This window comes from Artibeus jamaicensis, unplaced genomic scaffold, assembly GCF_021234435.1.
Source record: "Artibeus jamaicensis isolate MK-2021 breed Jamaican fruit bat unplaced genomic scaffold, CSHL_Jam_final contig_233, whole genome shotgun sequence".
NCBI classification, from domain to species: domain Eukaryota; kingdom Metazoa; phylum Chordata; class Mammalia; order Chiroptera; family Phyllostomidae; genus Artibeus; species Artibeus jamaicensis.
Genome location: NW_026521486.1, coordinates 23413672 through 23432433, shown reverse-complemented (window position 1 = coordinate 23432433; position 18762 = coordinate 23413672). Strand labels below are relative to the sequence as shown.

At 36.4% G+C, this 18762-nt stretch overlaps 1 protein-coding gene across 2 annotated transcripts; it reads left to right on the top strand.

Annotated features, from left to right (window-relative positions):
• The first annotated feature begins 11009 nt into the window (after positions 1-11009).
• On the top strand, positions 11010-17789 carry CLEC12B (C-type lectin domain family 12 member B). Of its 2 annotated transcripts, none has more exons than XM_053662201.1 (6): positions 11010-11091; positions 13131-13229; positions 15036-15254; positions 15750-15904; positions 16087-16202; positions 17726-17789. In XM_053662201.1, the coding sequence occupies exons 1-6, from the start codon at positions 11010-11012 to the stop codon at positions 17787-17789; spliced, it is 735 nt and encodes a 244-aa protein (XP_053518176.1). The 2 variants fall into 2 exon arrangements, with proteins under 2 accessions (XP_053518176.1, XP_037023668.2); XM_037167773.2 differs by having other exon boundaries at positions 17639-17789.
• The last annotated feature ends 973 nt before the right edge of the window (positions 17790-18762 follow it).

Below are 18762 nucleotides of genomic sequence, written 5' to 3'. Positions count from 1 at the left end.
ATTTAAAATAATCTTTTACTTTAAAATTTCTTTCTATGTACACCTCAAATTATTTGCAGGATGGGGTAAAGAATAAACCGAATAAGCATGAAAGGTATTTTTGATTTCAAAAACCTAAACTTAGCATGATTTGGGTCTTTTCACCAAAAAAAAATCTTTAATTTAAAAATCCAAGATACTTTAAATAGAAGTTAAATTTGATAATGTCTAAAAATTAAGTAATCAACATTTTTAACTTCCTAAACCCAATTTTGTCACTGGGTTTCTTATCTCAGTTACAATACTCAATGATTCCCAATGATAAACACAGTAAATTTAGAGCATCCTGCCAGTATCTACCACTGCTTCTGTTCCAGTAACTTCTGTTTCAGCCAAAGTCGACTCTTTACTCTTTCTAACAGAGCTGATTACCCTCTCTTCCCTGGCCCACATCTACTCACAGACCAAGTCCTGAGCTTTTCCTCTCATCTAACTCCTCTTTTTTTGTTGTTGTTATTTTTTTCTGACACTGTCTTACTTTAGTGGGTTTTAGATACAGAAATGCCAAAAGACAATTGTGCCTAAGTGACAGAGAGAACAGTGTGGAGATTATGTTCAAGTGGCACCTTTTCAATGAAGCCTGACTCTGTTCTCTTAGTAACCAAGTAGGAACTTCTGATAATTTACAGTTAAATTAAATCAAATATGTGAACGAGAGATACACAAATATTTGGAAGCCCTTACATTTATTGTAAATATTTTCTTGCTCAATTAACAGAAAATTTAAGAAGACACTAAGTATAACAATTATCTTACTTTGTTGAAGTTTCTGTATTCTCTAGGTTTTGGGCAATTGGTTTAATTATAAAAATATTTCCTTTATGCCCTTGATAAACCATCAAGAATATTCTAGACTTGATTCTTGATCCACGAATGCTTAAAATTGTACCTGTAACACCACAAGTAGGTAAAACTGACATGGGTAACACTAAGTCTCAGATAATATTAATTTGCTACTCTCAGCTTCTAGACTATAATTTGTATTGATTTTGGGATTTTTGATCATTCTAGCCACAGAATGGTGGTCTTATGTCTAGGTCTATCTTTCATAAAAATAGATTTGCTTTTTTTGCATTTTCCAAGCATGGCTTTGTGGTGTTAAATGTATGCTAGTTGAGTACAGAGATCCTAAGGCTCAAAGGAGTTCCTGATAACATTTCATCTTAATTCTGCTTTCTTCCTCCACATATCCTATAAATACAAGCTGAGTTTCTCAGCAACAATTAATCAAAGAACTGCAGGAAAAACAGATAGCTATAACAAATTTTATTTTCCCTTTTACGAAATCCAGGGGCTTTCCTAGCTAACTCCTAATCACACTGCAGGGCATACTACTGACATATTTTATTGCTCCCACTTTTCCTAGTTCAGGAAACTGAAAAAAGTTCTTTTTTCCAAACAGCCTTAGAAGTTGGAATTTGAAATAAAAACCTTTATTTGTTTAATATTTTAGGGGTTAAGAGGCACTTTTACATAAGTTACTTCTTTTATCTAAAGCAAATAGTTAAGTAATATTGATTACATTTCAGACATTGAACTTAATGGTATTTGTAGAGAAAGTCATGGTACTAGTCCTATATAGCATAAAATCGTAGATTTTTTTCTATCTGACCTTTATTTTTCAGTATTCATTATTTTCCTCACCTCACCACACACAGGCCCACAATCTTGTCCCTCTTCCTTGTGTCACTCTTTTTTGTAGCCCATATAACTATCTGACACACATAAACTCTTCCTAGATACGTGAATTTTTGTCATTTGTCCCCTCAAGAGTGTATTTTGTAACTCTGAATTAGTTACTTGCATACAGTCATATCCAGTAGATATTGGTGAGTGAATACATACATACATGTATAATGACATATTCACTCTACATGTCAAAAGAGAAGTTGAAGGAACCTTGGAACTTTTCTATTATCACATATATAAAAAGCAGAACCATCTATTCCAAGTTCTTTCCACTACAGCATATGTATTTTAAACGTAGGCATTGTTCAGACTCCATATCTATGCTGATAGATGGAGAATGAGATAAAGACAGTGGGATCACGATGACAAGTTGTAGATGCAATAAGAAAGGGTATTAGTGGAGTGCATAAGATGGTGAATAAGACTAATCATATATACTGCATAGAATTCCATTGTGTAAATGTACCATAGTTTTCTGATACATTCATTTACAGATGAGTGTTCAGGTTACTTCCAACTCTTGGCTGTTGTAAATTATGCTCCTATGAACATTAGAATACAGAAGTTCTTTTGGATTGGTGTTTAAGGATTCTTAGTATGTAATCCCAGCAGTGGAATTGCCAGGTCAAAAGGCAGTTCCATTTTTAGTTTTCCGAGGAAATCCCATACTGTTTTCCACAGTGGCTGCACCACTCTGTCTTCCCACCAACAGTGTACTAGGGTTCCCTTTTCTCCACAACATCACCAGCACTTGTTTGTTGATTTGTTTATGATGGCCATTTTGACCAGTGTGAAGTGGTATTTCATTGTGGTTTTAATTTGTACCACTCTGATGCCTAGTGATGCTGAGCATCCTTTCATATGTCTCTGGGCCCTCTGTATGCCCTCTTTGGAGAAGGGTCTGTTCAGGTCCTTTGCCCACAGTGGAGTCATGTGAGTTCTTTATATATTTTGGAGATCAAACCCTTGTCTGAGGTATCATTTGCAAATTTATATTCCCATATGGTTCCCTTTTCATTTTGCTGATGTCTTCACAACAGCGTGGATGGATCTGGAGAGCATTATGCTAAGTGAAATAAGCCAGACAGTGAGAGACAAATACCATATGATCTCACCTATAAGCAGAACCTAATCAACAAAACAAACAAGTGAGCAAAATATAACCAGAAACATTGAAATAAAGAACAGACTGGTGGTAACAAGAGGGGAGGAGGGAGAGGGATAATGGGGGAAAATAGAGGAAGGGTTGTCAAGGAATATGTGTAAAGGACACATGGACAAAACCAAAGAGAGTAGGATCAAGGGTGGGAGGCAGTGATGGCTTCACTCCCTGCAGGGCAGGGGGGAGTGAAGACAACGATACTTGAAAAACAATAAAAAAACTAAAATAAAAAGGTATATTTTAAACAAAAGAGACTAATAAATATATAATGGTGGTTAGTTGATATGTGAAACAGAAAAACAAAAAGAAAATAATCTTGACTAATACGAATGCTATAATTGTCTTGAAACTGAAAAAATATGGGGAAATTGAGGATTTTGCAGTTGGCGATATTTTTAATAGACATTTTAATGTATACCACCTGTAAGATAATTCTTCGGTGCATTTACCTGTTCCCTTTCTCAGTCTTCTGAGTTAAAATTGTTAGTTCACCTTTGACTGACTAACCTCTTGCACACATTAAATACTGTTTATTTCTTGGAAAAAGCTAGAATTTTCTGTTATAAAAAAGGCATAATTAATGTTTTCTTTTTTATTTTTCAGAAGGCTTACACATGTGGATTGAACCCCAAAATTAGCTTTGTGGCCTGTTAATGAATTGAGCAATGAATAAGTACCAGACGGCAACTGTGTTCCAGAGCATTTGGGAACACGGGGTGGAATGAATAAAGGAAAAACCTGTGTGAGAGCACATCCGTACCACTGACTTTTTCACACATGCATACACAACAGCTGTAAGTAAACAAGTTATATAGTAATCAAATGGAATATATAAAACTCGAAGAAAAGGCAAAAGTACGTAGAAGAGTGGAAAAAGGAGTGCTTATCAGGCAGGGCGAACATCTGAACAAAACAATGAAGTGTGAGTAAGTATAAGGTGATCAAGGACAAATGAATTGATCAAACATATTTAAAATGAGAATTCATGTCACAACATACAGGAGCATGAGGTGTCATGCTAAATTCATTATAAAACATACATGACAGGTACAATTAATAAACTATTTGAACATGTGTTTATTAGTTACTGTGCATGTCCTAAGCACTGTTCCATTTTCTTGAGATCAAGTGATAAACAAAACACACAGAGTTGTGTTCTTATTGAGCTTATGTTCTAGTGGAAGTTTATGAACACAGATAGCAAATAAGCACAGAAAGAAAAGAGCAAGATAGCTTTCCGAGCATAATAAATGGTATGAAAGAAAATTTGTATAATGAACCTCTAGCGGTCAGGCTTAGGGCGGACCGTGGTTGTGCTCATTTGAATTGTGTTTAACTTTTACTAGAAATCCTTGAGCGATTGTACGGGTTTATTCCATTTTTAAGGTCACCCAGAACAGTTTAAGCTTACCTCTGATATAATAATAGTGATATCTACCATTTATTATTGCTTCTATATGCTTATATTAGTCACCTTTATAGTGAGCATTATGTTCATGCCAGTTTTTTTTTCTAACTTTAGCAATTCTTTATTAAACAAACATTATCTCCAGACCTCCAGTTATGTGCAAACCACTTTGATAGAAAATATGGGAGATAGAAAAATTTCTAAACAACATATTAGAATCTGACCACAGTATTAAAGGAGAAAAGTAAGATGTATATATATATCTGCCTTTAGTCTGTTTATAACCTAAGGTAAGAAAATAAATAAACAACATCCAACATTTTAAAAAGGTAACATAGCAGAAGATATATATGCAAACTGGGCAACTAAGAGGGAATTTAGAGCACAAGAGTTAAGTGACTTGTCAGAAGTCATAAGACAAACAAATGTTGATCCAGGATTTGAATCAACTAGTCTGTCTTCCTAACCCTTGGTTGTAATCACTATATTTTATTAAACCTGATTGGAGGAATAGCCTTTTCAAAATAAACTCCACCCAGTACTCATCCTCTGGCTCCTCCTTGTGGCTGTTTTTTTGTTGTTGTTTCTGCTTTTATCTTTATTTTCTTTAGGTCTTTGATGCCTCCAATATTAATTTTAACTTTTCTTCATTTCTTCTTGTATATAATTTTGAATTAATTCTCATTGTGGCCATTTTTTCCATACTAATAGATTCTTCCTTAAAAGTGTACTCTGACACAGGCAAAATCTGTGGGAATGGAATGGCCATTGAAGAACAGAATGAGAATACAACTTCCTATCCTGTGAATTTAGTATTTCTTTTAAGTATCCCAACTCAAAACTATTTCTATATTAAATACTTCCACTTTCTAGGGTTTTTTGTTTCTTTACTTATTTGTTTGTTTTGCAATGAGCAGTATTTTCTGATTTTTTTAAACACATGAAAACAACAAGAAAAGTAATTCTACATTTTTGGCTGAGAAGCTTTAAGTATGAAGTTTTTACTTACTGAGATGGGGAAGCATAGAATGAAATACACTGGGAAAGAGTTGTTCACTTTTTTATGTGTTAAGTTCGAAAATTCTATAACACATTGTGATAAATATGCCAAGTTTCCAATCAGTTATATGGGCTTGGAGATCAATAGACATGTACATTTGGAGGTCGTCAATATATGGCTGTTAGTTCAAACCATGAAGCTGGAACAACTACCCCCTACCAGAGATGAGTATAAACAGAAGAGTCCACAAACTGAACTCTGGGGCACAGGAACATTTTGAAGTCAGATAAAGAGGAATCAACAAATTTTATGAAGAATTAGGTGGTGCAGTGAGAGAGAGAGACAGAGAAATGGTATCCTGGAAAACAAAGTAAATTTTTTTTTGGAAAAGAATTTTAAGAAAAGGAGATAATCAGTGATGTCAAATGCTGCTTGTAAGCTAACATGAATCCTAAGAAATAGCCTTTGGGTGTGTTACTATGGAAGTTAATGGTGACTTGGACAGAAACGTTCTCATAGAAATAGTGGGAGAAAAACCCTGAGTAGAGTGGGTTCAGGAACACTGGGAAGAGACAGCAGGCACTAACAGCTTTTTGAACCATTTTGTCGTTAAGAGCATTAGATAAATGAGGTGATGGTGTTTATGTGTATGTGAGGGGGTGAGCGAGACCTTATTTTTTATTATATTTTTTTAATAGAACAGGGTGGGAACCCACGGACCACACCACCACACAGCACTCCCTGCCTGGGCCACCAGGGCTTGGAACATCTTCAAGATAAATGTTCCCTCCTGCCTTACAATGACACTTTAAAGCCTCAATAAAGTTTCATTTTTTAATAAAATAAATGAATAAATAAAACAGAAGATATTATATCACATATTTGTAAGTTGAGTGAACCAGTGGAAAACAGTAATGATTCTTGAAACAGATTAAGATAGAAAATTACAAGTTAAGTTCTGAGTAGGTAGATGGAATAGATTTCAACGTATAGATGGAATTGACTATAGATAAAAGTTTATACAGAAGTTGAAAAGGCTCCTTCCCTTCCCCTCTAAAGATAAATTTTAAAAAAAGTTTATACAATTTAACCATTGAAAATAGTTGAAAATGACATTGCCGTACATACAGATGAAAATGTTTTGTAAGTTTAGTAGGTGAAACAGAAAATGCTCTTCCAGTTGTTTTTATGTCTTCAAGATAATAGAAATCCAGATCACTCACTGAGTTTGAAGAAAAAAAATTGAGAGTTAAAGAATGAAGAGAAACCAGAAGTAATCTTCTAGGAGATTAACAAGATAGACTGATTAGTAAGAGTGCTGGCAAGTTAATGGAAAATATAACAAAGGCCAGTTAATACAATCACATTCAGCTACTCGTATGCAAGTATAAATAAAGTTGGATTTATTTACATAGATAGTTGGATTTATGTACATAGAGTTGGATTTAATCAGACTACCTTTTCCACGTGTATATGATGGATGAAGAGATAAGCAATAAAGCTGTGGCTGTATGTAAGAAAATGATTATTGTAATTGACTTGTTAATGGTTTAAACCAGGTAAAATAGGAAATGACACATGAAGGATTTATAGTAATAAAATGGTGATGTCATTAAATTTGATATCTTAATGGCCATCAAAGTACTGTGGATCACAGAATCACTATAAGGAGTGGGATGGAAACCTCAGGGCTGAGGTTAGAGAGTAGAGTATCTGAAACTGAAGTAAGAGAGGGGGTACTTATATTGGTAATGAAGTTGTCTAAACTCTAGCACAGCCGTGTAGAGTAGAATTTTCCGTGATGATGGAGATGTTGTATATTTGTGCCATGCAAGTCCATAGCCAGTGGCCTCCTGGGCTACAGAGCATTTGAAGTATGATTAATATGGTTGAGGAAATGAATTTTTAATTTTAATTAATTTAAGTTTAAATTGTTACATGTGGGTAGAAACTACCGCATTGCAGAGCATGCTTTAAAATATGATCGCCATAGTAGGTGGCTGACATAGGCATGTGATTAAGGTTATTGCAGCTAATTCCAGAAACTGGAAGCCCAGGGTATTGGAATTACCACCTACACAAGATGTCGGAATTGCTGATAATCATGCAGAGATGAACAAAGAGATTGAAGACCGTTGAAAAATGATAAAGAAATTTTAAAAAATGGCCTAGAATTTGGTACATGTCTGCAACAAGGTATGCTGTTTGGCAGTGTAGTCTGATGAAATGAGCTGGAGATGCTCGAAGTGTTTAAGGAAGAAAAGAATAGACAATGCTTTCTAAATCAATAAAATTATAAAATAATAAATTATAAATTATTACTGTACTAATAACTAATATAGTCTTTTAGGAAAACAATGGTAGAAAGTGTATAGAAAGTGTGATCAATCATTTTCTTTATAGAAATAGTTAGGACCCAGATGAGAGTTTTCATTATTTTAACCAAGTATTATTTCATATAAAATTATAAGAGGTTGATTCACAGGAACAAGTGTAAAGGACACATGGACAAAAACTAAGAGGGGTGGAAATGGGAGGGAGGTGGGGAGCACTGGGGGGGGTGGGCTGGGATGGGAGTAAAAGACAGAAAACTGTACTCGAACAATAATTAAGTAAAAGATAATAAAAATATTTAAAAAGCAGACACATGAAGACCTCCAATTCCCTAAAATACAAAGTAAAATAAAATAAAATAAAACAATAAGAGGTTGAATACTTTCTTAGGGAACTGAATGTATACGAAAAAAATAATGAAAATGAAAACAGTTTTTGCAAATTTTGGTGGAAGTGAAAGACCAGAACAGAGACCAAAAACCTTGCCAGTGTTCATTTCTAGAACTACCTGTTTGAGTTAACTTATTTCAATGCACTGCATTTACCTGATTCACCTAGAGTAGTAAACATAAACATAGGTTTATCACTCATTTCCGCATTTTTGCTGTGGAGTTCAGTTGAGCATGACCCAAAGCCTTCAAACCTGTCTTTCTTGATTGATCATGCCATTATATTTTTTTAAAAATGGACATGAACAAGAAATATATGTTCATTTATGTATTTAGAGAACATGCACAAATGTCACTGAATTATTGTTATTATTATTTAATTGTATTTCTGCAACTCATTGGCTATTCATTCTCCACCCTAAGGTGGGTACAGCTCATCCTGGAGTTCTTTGACTAAGATAACCTTTATACATAGGTGGAACTTAGCAGGTTTTGGATCATTCCCAGCCATTTGAAATCAAAAACCCACACTGTGTCCCTGAGTATAGTTATCTAATCTTCTTTCTATCATTTCAAAGGAAACACTTACAATAGCCAAGATTTGGAAGCAGCCCAACTGTCCATCAGTAGATGAGTGGACAAAGCAACTATAGTACATTTACACAATGAAATACTACTGGGCCATAAAAAAAGAAGAAAATTTTACCCTTTGCAACAACATGGGTGGACATGGGGAACGTTATGCTAAGTGAAATAAGCCAGTCAGAGAATGACAGCTACCACATGATTTCATTCACATGTGGAATCTAATGAACAATCTGAACTAATAAACAAAATAGAGACAGACTCATAGATGGAGAGCAGGCTGACATCTCAGTGGCAGGTCATTGGGTGGTGGGGGAATGAAGCGAAAAAGAAAAAAAGACGAATGGACATGGACAACAGGGTGGTGATTGCAGGGAGTGGGGAGGAAGGTGGGTGGGGAGAAGAGAGAATAAGGGGGACAAACGGTAATGGAAAATAAAATAAAAAATAAATAAAATATTCCACGAAAAACAAAACAAAAAGTATTCCTTAGTTTCCTAATGTTCATGGATAGCTGCCAAGTATATTTTGAGTTCTTTGTTTCCAATTTCTGTTGTACCAAACAGCACAAACAGAGCAGCTTAAACAACATGTTACTTATCTCATACTCTGTAGGTTACGAGTCTCAAGTGGGGGTTCACTGGGGTCTCATGCGGGCTGCGGGCTGGGCTGTGTCCCTTTCTGAAGGCTCAATGGGAGAATCAGTTTTGTTAACTTTCCATCTTCCAACTGCATTTCTTGGCTCCTGGATCCCCTCCTCCATGTTCAGCCAGCAACGTTGTATTTCTGCAACACTTCTGTGTCATCACCTCTCTCTGTGACTACATCAGAGAAAGGTACTCCACCTGTACAGGCTCATGTGATTCAATTGGTCCACTCAGATAAGGCAGGTCTGTAATCTTAATCACATCTGCAGTGTACCTTCTGCCATATAAACTACCACATTCAGAGATTCTGAGAATTAGGACATCTTTGGGGGGGTACTATTCTGCATACCACGAGTTCTTAACAACAGTTGACTTTCTTATATAAATGAGTAAACTTTATGGGAAGTTATGGCGAGATTACACAGTCTTTTAAGAGCTCTGACTCTGATGCGTATTGTGACTAAATGAGCAACCTCAAGTACATGCTGTTTTCCTTGTGTTCTTCCAAACAGTAACCAGAACACTTTCTATTCAACCTGTCAACTCGTTATTGCTCATGTGATGTTGTCGAAACTTAGAATATCGCAGTGGAAATCCTTGTGCAGTGAGCTCGCTTCAGTTTTATTGAAAACATCTTCTCAGGGCCTTTTTAGGCCTAAGATAGAGAAGAAGCAGTTGTTTCTTTTTTATGAAGTTTGTATTAACAAAATGTAAATAAGTTGCAGCTTAAAGAGACGTCAAGGCACAAAGATGCACTAGAGATTCTTTTGTGTCCAGTGTCCTAAATGAATATCCAGCACTGTTCGCATCTGCGATTGTCCCAAATTCCACCTCCTGATTTTTCGGACCTGAAAGACGACCTATTTTCTATGGGAGTTTTAGCTACCTTGCAACAGTCAGTGCCTGTGGGCTGCCCTCAGGCCAACACCAACCAAACTAGTTAAAGACAAAAACAAAAGCACCACATGCCACTCTTATTCTCTCCAGAATCTGCCTGCTGTTTTTCACTCTCTCGGAAGTTCAGATAGTTATTGTTTTAAATCTCATTCTGAATATTAGTTCTTATTTGCAGGAAGATTATTCTGTTAGGAGCTTAGCCATGCTGAAGGGAACTCCTTTCATACACAGTTTTAATACCTCTCAGTGTCTTCTCCATGCCTGATTGCTAACACTGCACACATCTCTCTCCCCCTTTTCTCTCTTTCTTTCTCTCCGCAACCCCTCATCACACACAATTGGATATCTTAAAATACCAGCCAGATGTGGGTAGGTTTTAACTACACAGCTCTCAGTGCAGGTGACTACACACCCCTTCCTGTCTTAGGATATGTGTCCGCTTTGTACCTAATATAGGTGGGTATAAACCACATCCAATGTGCCCATACAGAATAGCTGACCTTTAACACATGTAAAGAGGGCAACCTGACCCCCTATGGAAATATTGACAATCACGGGATTTCCTGAAGGAAATCACCATTCCTGCACTGCCTTCAAGTACCCCCTCTTTGTTTTATAGCAACAGACAAGGAGAAAGAGCAGACAGTTTGAAATCTGTAATACACTAGTTCTGAGGAGAATATTTGGCTTTCTCTGCAGAAAAACTGATTGTCCTTGTCCTTATGAAGGTTGTAGTGGGATGTGTCTTGGGCCAGTTGAGCGTCTGTGTACAAGCTCCCAGCCTGGGAAAAACATCTTGTTCCAGGCCTGAAGATATTGAAACATTAATGAACAGTTGGTAGTAGTGCTTTCTTCTACAATGTCGGAAGAAGTGACCTATGCAACACTCACATTTCAGGATTCCTTGGGAGCAGGAAATAGAAATGATCTAAGAAAAAGAGGTAAGGATTCAGAGAAAGCAAGATTTGACCTCAGGTGATGGATAGATTTTTAATGCTGTGAGGTCCTGGTTTTGATACCGATATTGAGGAGATGGGTGCTGTGGAAGCCTTGAAATGCAGACTAAGTTGTGGAATGTGTGAGTAGAATGAGCGTTTCCAACCTTGAGGGAAAATGTACGATATCACTATGTTTCACGAAGTCCTGTGTTAGTGAAAAATGTCAATTACACATGTCAAAAGCTGATTTTGGGGGTGAAGGGATTTCTTTTCATAAGTATAGTCCTTGATACTTATACCTCATGAAAGATGCCAGGAGAGTTTTCTTTGGAAAGCAGATTGGAGGACTATAAAATGGGGAAGGTAGAAAGAATTTTTTTTCAGGAGTATAAATTACTGAAGAGGAAAACTGGGGGATGAGTGAGTCAGAAATTAAAAAAAAGATAGTTTCTGTTTTATAGTATTTAAAAAATTAGGGAGTTGAAATTCCCAGTATAATGAGTAGTGTTTAATAAATAACAATATCAGTTTTAGTATTTTATATGCAGTGCATTACTTCTTTATTAAGATATAGTTGCAAAGTAAATGAAATACTATTAGTGCTTTTCTCAATGTATTAACGAGAAAATTGAGGCTGAAAAAAAATTGAATGATTTAACCAAGTTTATGCAACTCTTCTGTGGTAGAGTCCAGACTCAGTTCTAGCCTTTCACTCATTGACTTTAACCTAATTGGAAGAAACAGCGGTCTTTGTGGTCAGGAATCTGATTTAATACATCGGAGTACATCCCTCACCTTCCAGAATCCATTGACTATTCAAGTTGTTGTCCTTAATCATCTAAAACAGATGAACAATGTCCTCAAGGACCCTTTAGATTTATTTTTAGTTTAAGTGTGTGTGTGTGTGTGTGTGTGTGTGTGTGTGTGTGTGTGTGGTTTGAGAGAGGGTGATATATAAAAAAGAGTGGGGATAGACTTTGCATGTGTCTAACCATGACTATACATTATTTTTTTAATTAATTTTATTTAGTTATTTTTCAAGTACAGTTTTTTTTATTTCTCCCATCCCAGCAATATACATTATTTTTTAGAAAAATTTGACTTTAATCTTTAAGAAAGAGGGAGTAGTAAATGTGATTACTCAGTAGTGCACCAGGAGATTATACCCATCATTCTGAAATATTAGGTTAGATGCCATTAGATCCTGAATAAAGAAGAGGAAAGTAAGGTGAGTGAGAGAACCATTTGTGACAAATACAGGGTCAGGCAAACAGGTTTACAGTTGTGAGTACGTGAAGTATAGAGTTTATACTTGTATTATTATTTACTAATTATTGTGTTATTTTCCATACAAACAATGGTAAACTTACTATTTCCCTAACCTGTATATAGAATATTAAATTTTGAAGAGTTACCACTAGCTTTCTGGGTTTTTTTCCCTCTGGTTTATAGGTTAGCTTGCACATTGATTCCTTCTTTCATTCAGTATTGATTCATAACCTACTAGGTGATAAATAAAATGGGTAACAGCTAAAAATTGTGGAGGTTTGTAATTTCAAAAACTTGGGATCTCTTCTATTGTTAGGGTCATCAGGGGAATCAGTTTCCATTATGGCTTATTTGTGAATTCAGGAAACTTGGAGATGAAAGGTGTGTGATCATGTACAATAAAAAACTCAAACTTAGAAGACATTTACTGTAAAGGAAAGAAGAAGGGTAAAAGGAAAGGGGAAGGAGGGAAGGAAGGAAGGAAGGAAGGAAGGAAGGAAGGAAGGAAGGAAGGAAGGAAGGAAGGAAGGAAGGAAGGAAGGAAGGAAGGAAGGAAGGAAGGAAGGAAGGAAGGAAGGAAGGAAGGAGGAAGGAAGGAAGGAAGGAAGGAAATGGAGGAGAGCTGATGGCAGGACCGTTACAAGCACATTGTTTTAGGTATTTTCTAGATAGGGGCATTAAACCTTAGAAAGCTTCCTAAGTGTGAAAAGTGAACAGTTATGTGTAAACTCCAGGCAGCTCTGTTTGCTTATTCCTCTGTTGGCATTCTTCAGGGTATCCGGCTCCATCCCCCACATGGCGGTGGGCAGCCCTGAGTCTGCTAACTCTTTGTCTGTTGCTGCTGTTGGGGCTGGTGACCTTGGGGATTATGTGTAAGTATACTTGTATCAAACCCAAGAAAGCTGCTTAGGAAACATATTTGTACATTATGTGATTCCAGGTTGGCTTTTGTGATAGGTGCTACATTCCGAATGCTCTAATACTTACTGCTACTTCCTATCTCTCTCATTCTCCATGTCTCCAAGGCAAACCAACAAGGAAAATATTCTTATGAGGGTTGTATCCCAAATCATTCTCCTGCTAACCTAGACTAGGCTATGAAGACAACTTTTATTTTTCAGTTATTGGTTGGAATAAGGGGTCTCTTTTTTGCACAGAAACATATCCACTTATTATCCCAATAGTGAGACACAGAAAGCCAGGGGGAGCTGATTCAAGGAAGAGCATGCCCTGGCTGGCGTGGCTCAATGGATTGAGCACCAGCCTGTAAATCAAAGGGTTGCTTGTTTGGTTCCCAGTCAGGGCACACGCATGGGTTGTGTGCCAGGTGCCCAGTAGGGGGCACACAAGAAGCAACCACACACTGATATTTCTCTGCCTTCCCCTCTCTAAAAATAAATAAATAAAAACTTCAAAAAAAAAAAAGAAAGAAAGAAAGAGCATGGCATTTTTATTTACCTCTAAGACTTTGTACAAGACCAGCTTAAATTGCTCGCCCAAGACCTTCCTAGAGTAGAGACTACTTCTAAACTGTAGCAACAGCCTGCCTGCTATAAATGAAAAAGAGGTACAAACAAGAAGGAAGAATTGCCTGGTATACCTTACCCAGTAGATAGAAATCTTTACCACCTCTAGCAATGGAGGATCCACATCTAAACACAATAGTGAAAAAAGAATATTTTCTTTATTCTGACCCATCACTGGGCAGTCAGAGCTGGACAGAACAGGGAATCCTGAACTAACATTTATGAAACATCCTGATGACACACAGTCTAGGATGTTTTTCAGTATGTGATGTACAGAATAATGATGCAGCACAGTGTTCAATTTCAGGGCATTCACAGTCAAATTTTCAGTCATTATTTCTTGAGTGGTACCAACAGCTCCTCTGCTACTTTCACTTCTTTTTATGTATGTGAAATTTGATGGATAATTAGGATTTAGACATACCTGTTTGGACATATAAATCAAAGCTAATGATGTCACTTGATCTTTTAAAAATATATATAATGTCTGACAGCCCTAATAAATATTCAGTAGCCAATCATAAGAGATTAACAGGTGATCTGCAGTGATATATGTTTTAAAAAAAGAAGATACCATGTGCTTTCATTGCTTGTCTGTAGAAGAACGAATGTTTTCTTCCCCTAAAGTGCCGTGCTTTGAGTGGAATGGCAATAAATTTATTTTATTGGTCAATCATCTAATGTGCTTATTACAAGGCAGATTTTATGGACCTAGGACCAAAATTGATTAGGTGTGCCATTAAAATCTGGTAGTTTTTTTTAAACAAATATTCTAGATGGTCTGCATACTGTATTTGAGATACCCATTGCCCTCAAAGGATCCTGCTCCTATTAAAACAGTTACACAAACTAACTCCAAATGAATAGCAAAATGACTGGCACATCTTTAAGTGAAATGTCAGAAATATGTAAGTTTTAATTCATTATTTTAATACAAGAATGATAATAATTAAACATGAAATTATAAGAATGAACTCTAAACAATTTCAAATAGAAATGCATCTCGTGCATTTCTTCAATGACACCTCCATTATTAAGAGCTACTAATAAGTCTTAAACAATGTCAAGGAATATTTCTGTGTTAACAGAATTATCTAGGGCTATCATGAGAATGGGAGGATGTATGAACTTGTCTCCTGTTATGTCTTGGAGTTTTGCAGACCTCTAATGAAATTAACTCAGATTCAGAGAAATTGAGTCAACTTCAGAAAACCACCCATCAACGGCAGGATAATTTATCCCAGAAGCTGAGCAACTACAGAAACTTTTCCACGGAGGAGGCATTTCTCAAATCACAGATCTCCGGTCTATTGGAGAAGCAGGGACAAATGGCCATCAAACTCTGTCAAGAGCTGGTCATTCGCACTTCAGGTAATCAGGACCTGCTGACCAGCCAGATAAGTGTGTTGTCCTGGTTTAGGTTAACTGTGGGCACCACCTCTGGGAGTCTGAGGGGGTCACATTATCCAATGGCCCCCAATGATGTCAAGTTAATTTTACAGAAGGCAAGGGAACATATAAATTGATGTTTTATATTTTTGAAAACACAGAGGCAAGCTTGGGGAAGCATTGTGGAATGATATCAATCTGGTTATTTCAGCCCCTCACTTTATAAACTATTTTTAGGGGAGCCTGTTGTTATAACAAGTTAAAGATCTAACTGATGATTCTAAGGCCAGCAAACTGAGCCCTGAGAAGAGAATTCCAATCACATAATCAGGACACTTCATTTTCAGACGCTCCAAAAGCCGCATGTTTTCAGGGTCTCACACCCTATTATCAAATTAAATGATTGAGTTTCCAAAACCTTCCCCAATCACTCCAAAGTTGTTTACTTTGTACTTTTGGGTATAACTTCTTTTTCAGACCACAGATGTAATCCTTGTCCTAAGATGTGGCAATGGCACCAAAACAGTTGCTATTATTTTGCAACGAATGAAGAGAAAACCTGGACCAGTAGTAGAAAGCACTGCATGGACCAGAACTCCACCTTGGTGAAGATAGACAGCTTGGAAGAAAAGGTCCGAACAGCAGGATTACAGAAATTATTCGTATAATGGAAATTCTGATTCGCACAACAGGAATTCTGTGCATTTTCAATGAGAATTACTGAGTGAATTTAATGCACCTTCCCATTTATCTCACTTTGGCAAATGAAAATGTGGCTCTCACATAGTATTTTTTTTTCTTTTCTCTCCCTCAGGATTTTCTGAAGATACAACCCTTACCTAAGTTTCCTTTCTTCTGGTTGGGATTATCCTGGGATTCATCTGGCAGAAGTTGGCTTTGGGAGGATGGCTCTGACCCCTCTCCATCCTTGTAAGTCTCTGTTTGGGAAAAAGAAATGGAATACTGGATACATAAGTGATCTTATTTGTAACGATAGAGATATGGAACACTTTTCCTTTGCCTGTTGTCCCTCTGAGTATGTCGTCCTCGGAGAAATGTCTATTCAGACCCTCTGGCCATATTTTTAAATTTTGGTAATGAGAATGCTATAGTGTGTACAGATATCAAGTTATAATGTACATGTGAAACTTGTTATTAATTAATATTACCTCAGTAAAAAGTTCATTGTAAGAGTTATAAATCTAGACACAAAGAGAGTACAGCCTACAAAGAAAATAGATTTTCGGAATCAATACTGAAAGAAGGAGTACTGACTTTCATGTGTGTGACAAAGTCATGGCAAGACATTGAACTTCACCTATTAGTTTACATTTTTTATTTAACAAACACAAATAACACTATGTTCAAACTGCTTAATAAATACTAGCCCTATGATTAAAGCATATTATATTCTAATTTTATAGATGAAAATTGTCATAGCTTAAATAACTTGCCCATGGCCACTCGGGTCAAAAGTGGCAAAATCAGGACTAAGAGTGTGATCACAAGCTCACCTTCCCAGCTTCTCTGGCTCCCCGGTGCTTGCAGTCCAGAAGGTTTATTATAAGAATGTACACTCAAAATCAAACAATTGTCAGCTATTTGCTAACAAAAAGAAAATCTACATTGGTTGATTTTTTTTATTAGCAAAAAAACAGTTAATTTTCACTACAACAGTTAATTTTTTTAATGATGGGGACTTGGCAATTCAGTTGACAACTGTTTTTTGCACATTAACATGAAGCTCTTCATGGCTTTAATGAAAATATTTAAAGTATTTATAGAATATATAATATTTTTAAAGATGCATTTTTGACAGCTATTTAAAGACATGAAAAAAGTAGATGTCAACATAAAAATATGTCAAGGGGCACATAGTTTTGCAAAATTCTTTTAATGACTGACTACAAAACAAAATTTTTTGTGGGACAAATATAAAGAATGAACTGACAATGACCAGAGGGGAGGGGGAAGAGGGATGATGGGGAAAAAAGGGGAAGGGTCAAGTCAAGGAACGTGTATGAATGACCCACGGACAAGGACAACGAGGGGGAAGGATTGGATGTAAGAGGGGGCAGGGGGAGGGCAGGGGAGAGTAACGAGGGAAAATGGGGACACCTGTAATTGAGCAATTAAAAAAAAACTACAAATAAAAAATGAAAAAATAAATTCTACCTGGGATTACCATTAACTTGAAAAAAGAACTTACATACATGCCAGTTTAAGAGATTTTGTTTTGTTGTGAAGTCTCCCAACATTCAGATATATGATATTCGGTAACTGTGGACACTGAATCATGATCAAATTTTAATATTTGATATATAGATTAATTTTTAATTTATAATTAATTTTGAATTAATTTTCAGATTTAGTACTAAAGAATATGCCCAAATCAATGGATCCAAAGGATGTGCCTATTTTCAAGACGGAAATATTTATACTTCCCGCTGCAGTGCTGAAATTTCTTGGATTTGTGAGAAGACAGCAGCATTAGTGAAGATTGAAGATTTGGATTGATGAGCTTTGTCCAAATTCAGCAAAATGTAGGACAGTTGGGATTAAGTTCATGTGAGGAGGGAGACAGCTATCTCAGCAGAGCCAAAGGAGATTGAGAAGTGACTGTGTACTGAAACTATCAGGCAAATAAACTTGCTTCACAGACCATTCTCCACCTCACTGTTCGGTGCTTTCTGATCTGATGTTCTGGGTATTGCTGCAGACTTAAGGGAACAGCTGTTCTAGGTCCCTATCATTCTGTCTCAGAATCATTTTATTGACCTTTCCTCTCTGAAATAAAAGACTCTTTCCTTGCTTTGTTGTTACATATGCACACGTGCTCTGGGGTGTTATATGAATATTTCATCAGTCAGAACTGACACAGACCACAGCCCTGGAACGAGGGCCAGGAGACCTTGCTGTTAGAGCTGCTGGACCATATAGAGGGTGGGGGGTCCCGTTAGGAGTCCTGGTTGCTGGGCAACAGCACTATACCAAATGCCTTGGAAATAGCTCGGTCGATGATTTGCCTGTACCCCTGTGCACCAGGTAGGCATCAGCCTGCCCGTACAAAATCACTGGTCCTCTTCCGTCTGCCTGTGAAAATACATTTCAATTAATCTGTAAATTTAAATAATTTGTAATCTAGGTGAAGTGGCACATCATTTAACATTTATATTCTCTTTTATTTAAATTAATAATGTTGAGGTTATTCATGTGGCAATCAGGGTATTATTATTTGAAGTTTATTCTCTTATAATTGACATTTTATTTCATTCAGAAAAGTTTTAATAAATTAAAGAGATTAAGATATTAGAATAATCATTTTTAACTTTCCAAATTTTCCTTTGGCATTGTTTGCCAGTGTCTTTGCACATTAGATGATAAACATTGTAAATTTAGAGATCAGGTGTTTTTCTGGGACAAAAATTACTGACTTGAGGATATCAATAAAGAATATAGCTTTTATGTTCTCATCTAATTGTATTGCTAT

Coding starts and splice junctions, on each gene's coding strand:
- CLEC12B (XM_037167773.2), top strand. CDS start 11,010: ATGTCGGAAGAAGTGACCTATGCAACACTCACATTTCAGGATTCCTTG. Junction 11,092..13,130: donor AAATGATCTAAGAAAAAGAG/GTAAGGATTCAG, acceptor GGCATTCTTCAG/GGTATCCGGCTCCATCCCCC. Junction 15,905..16,086: donor TAGACAGCTTGGAAGAAAAG/GTCCGAACAGCA, acceptor TCTCTCCCTCAG/GATTTTCTGAAGATACAACC.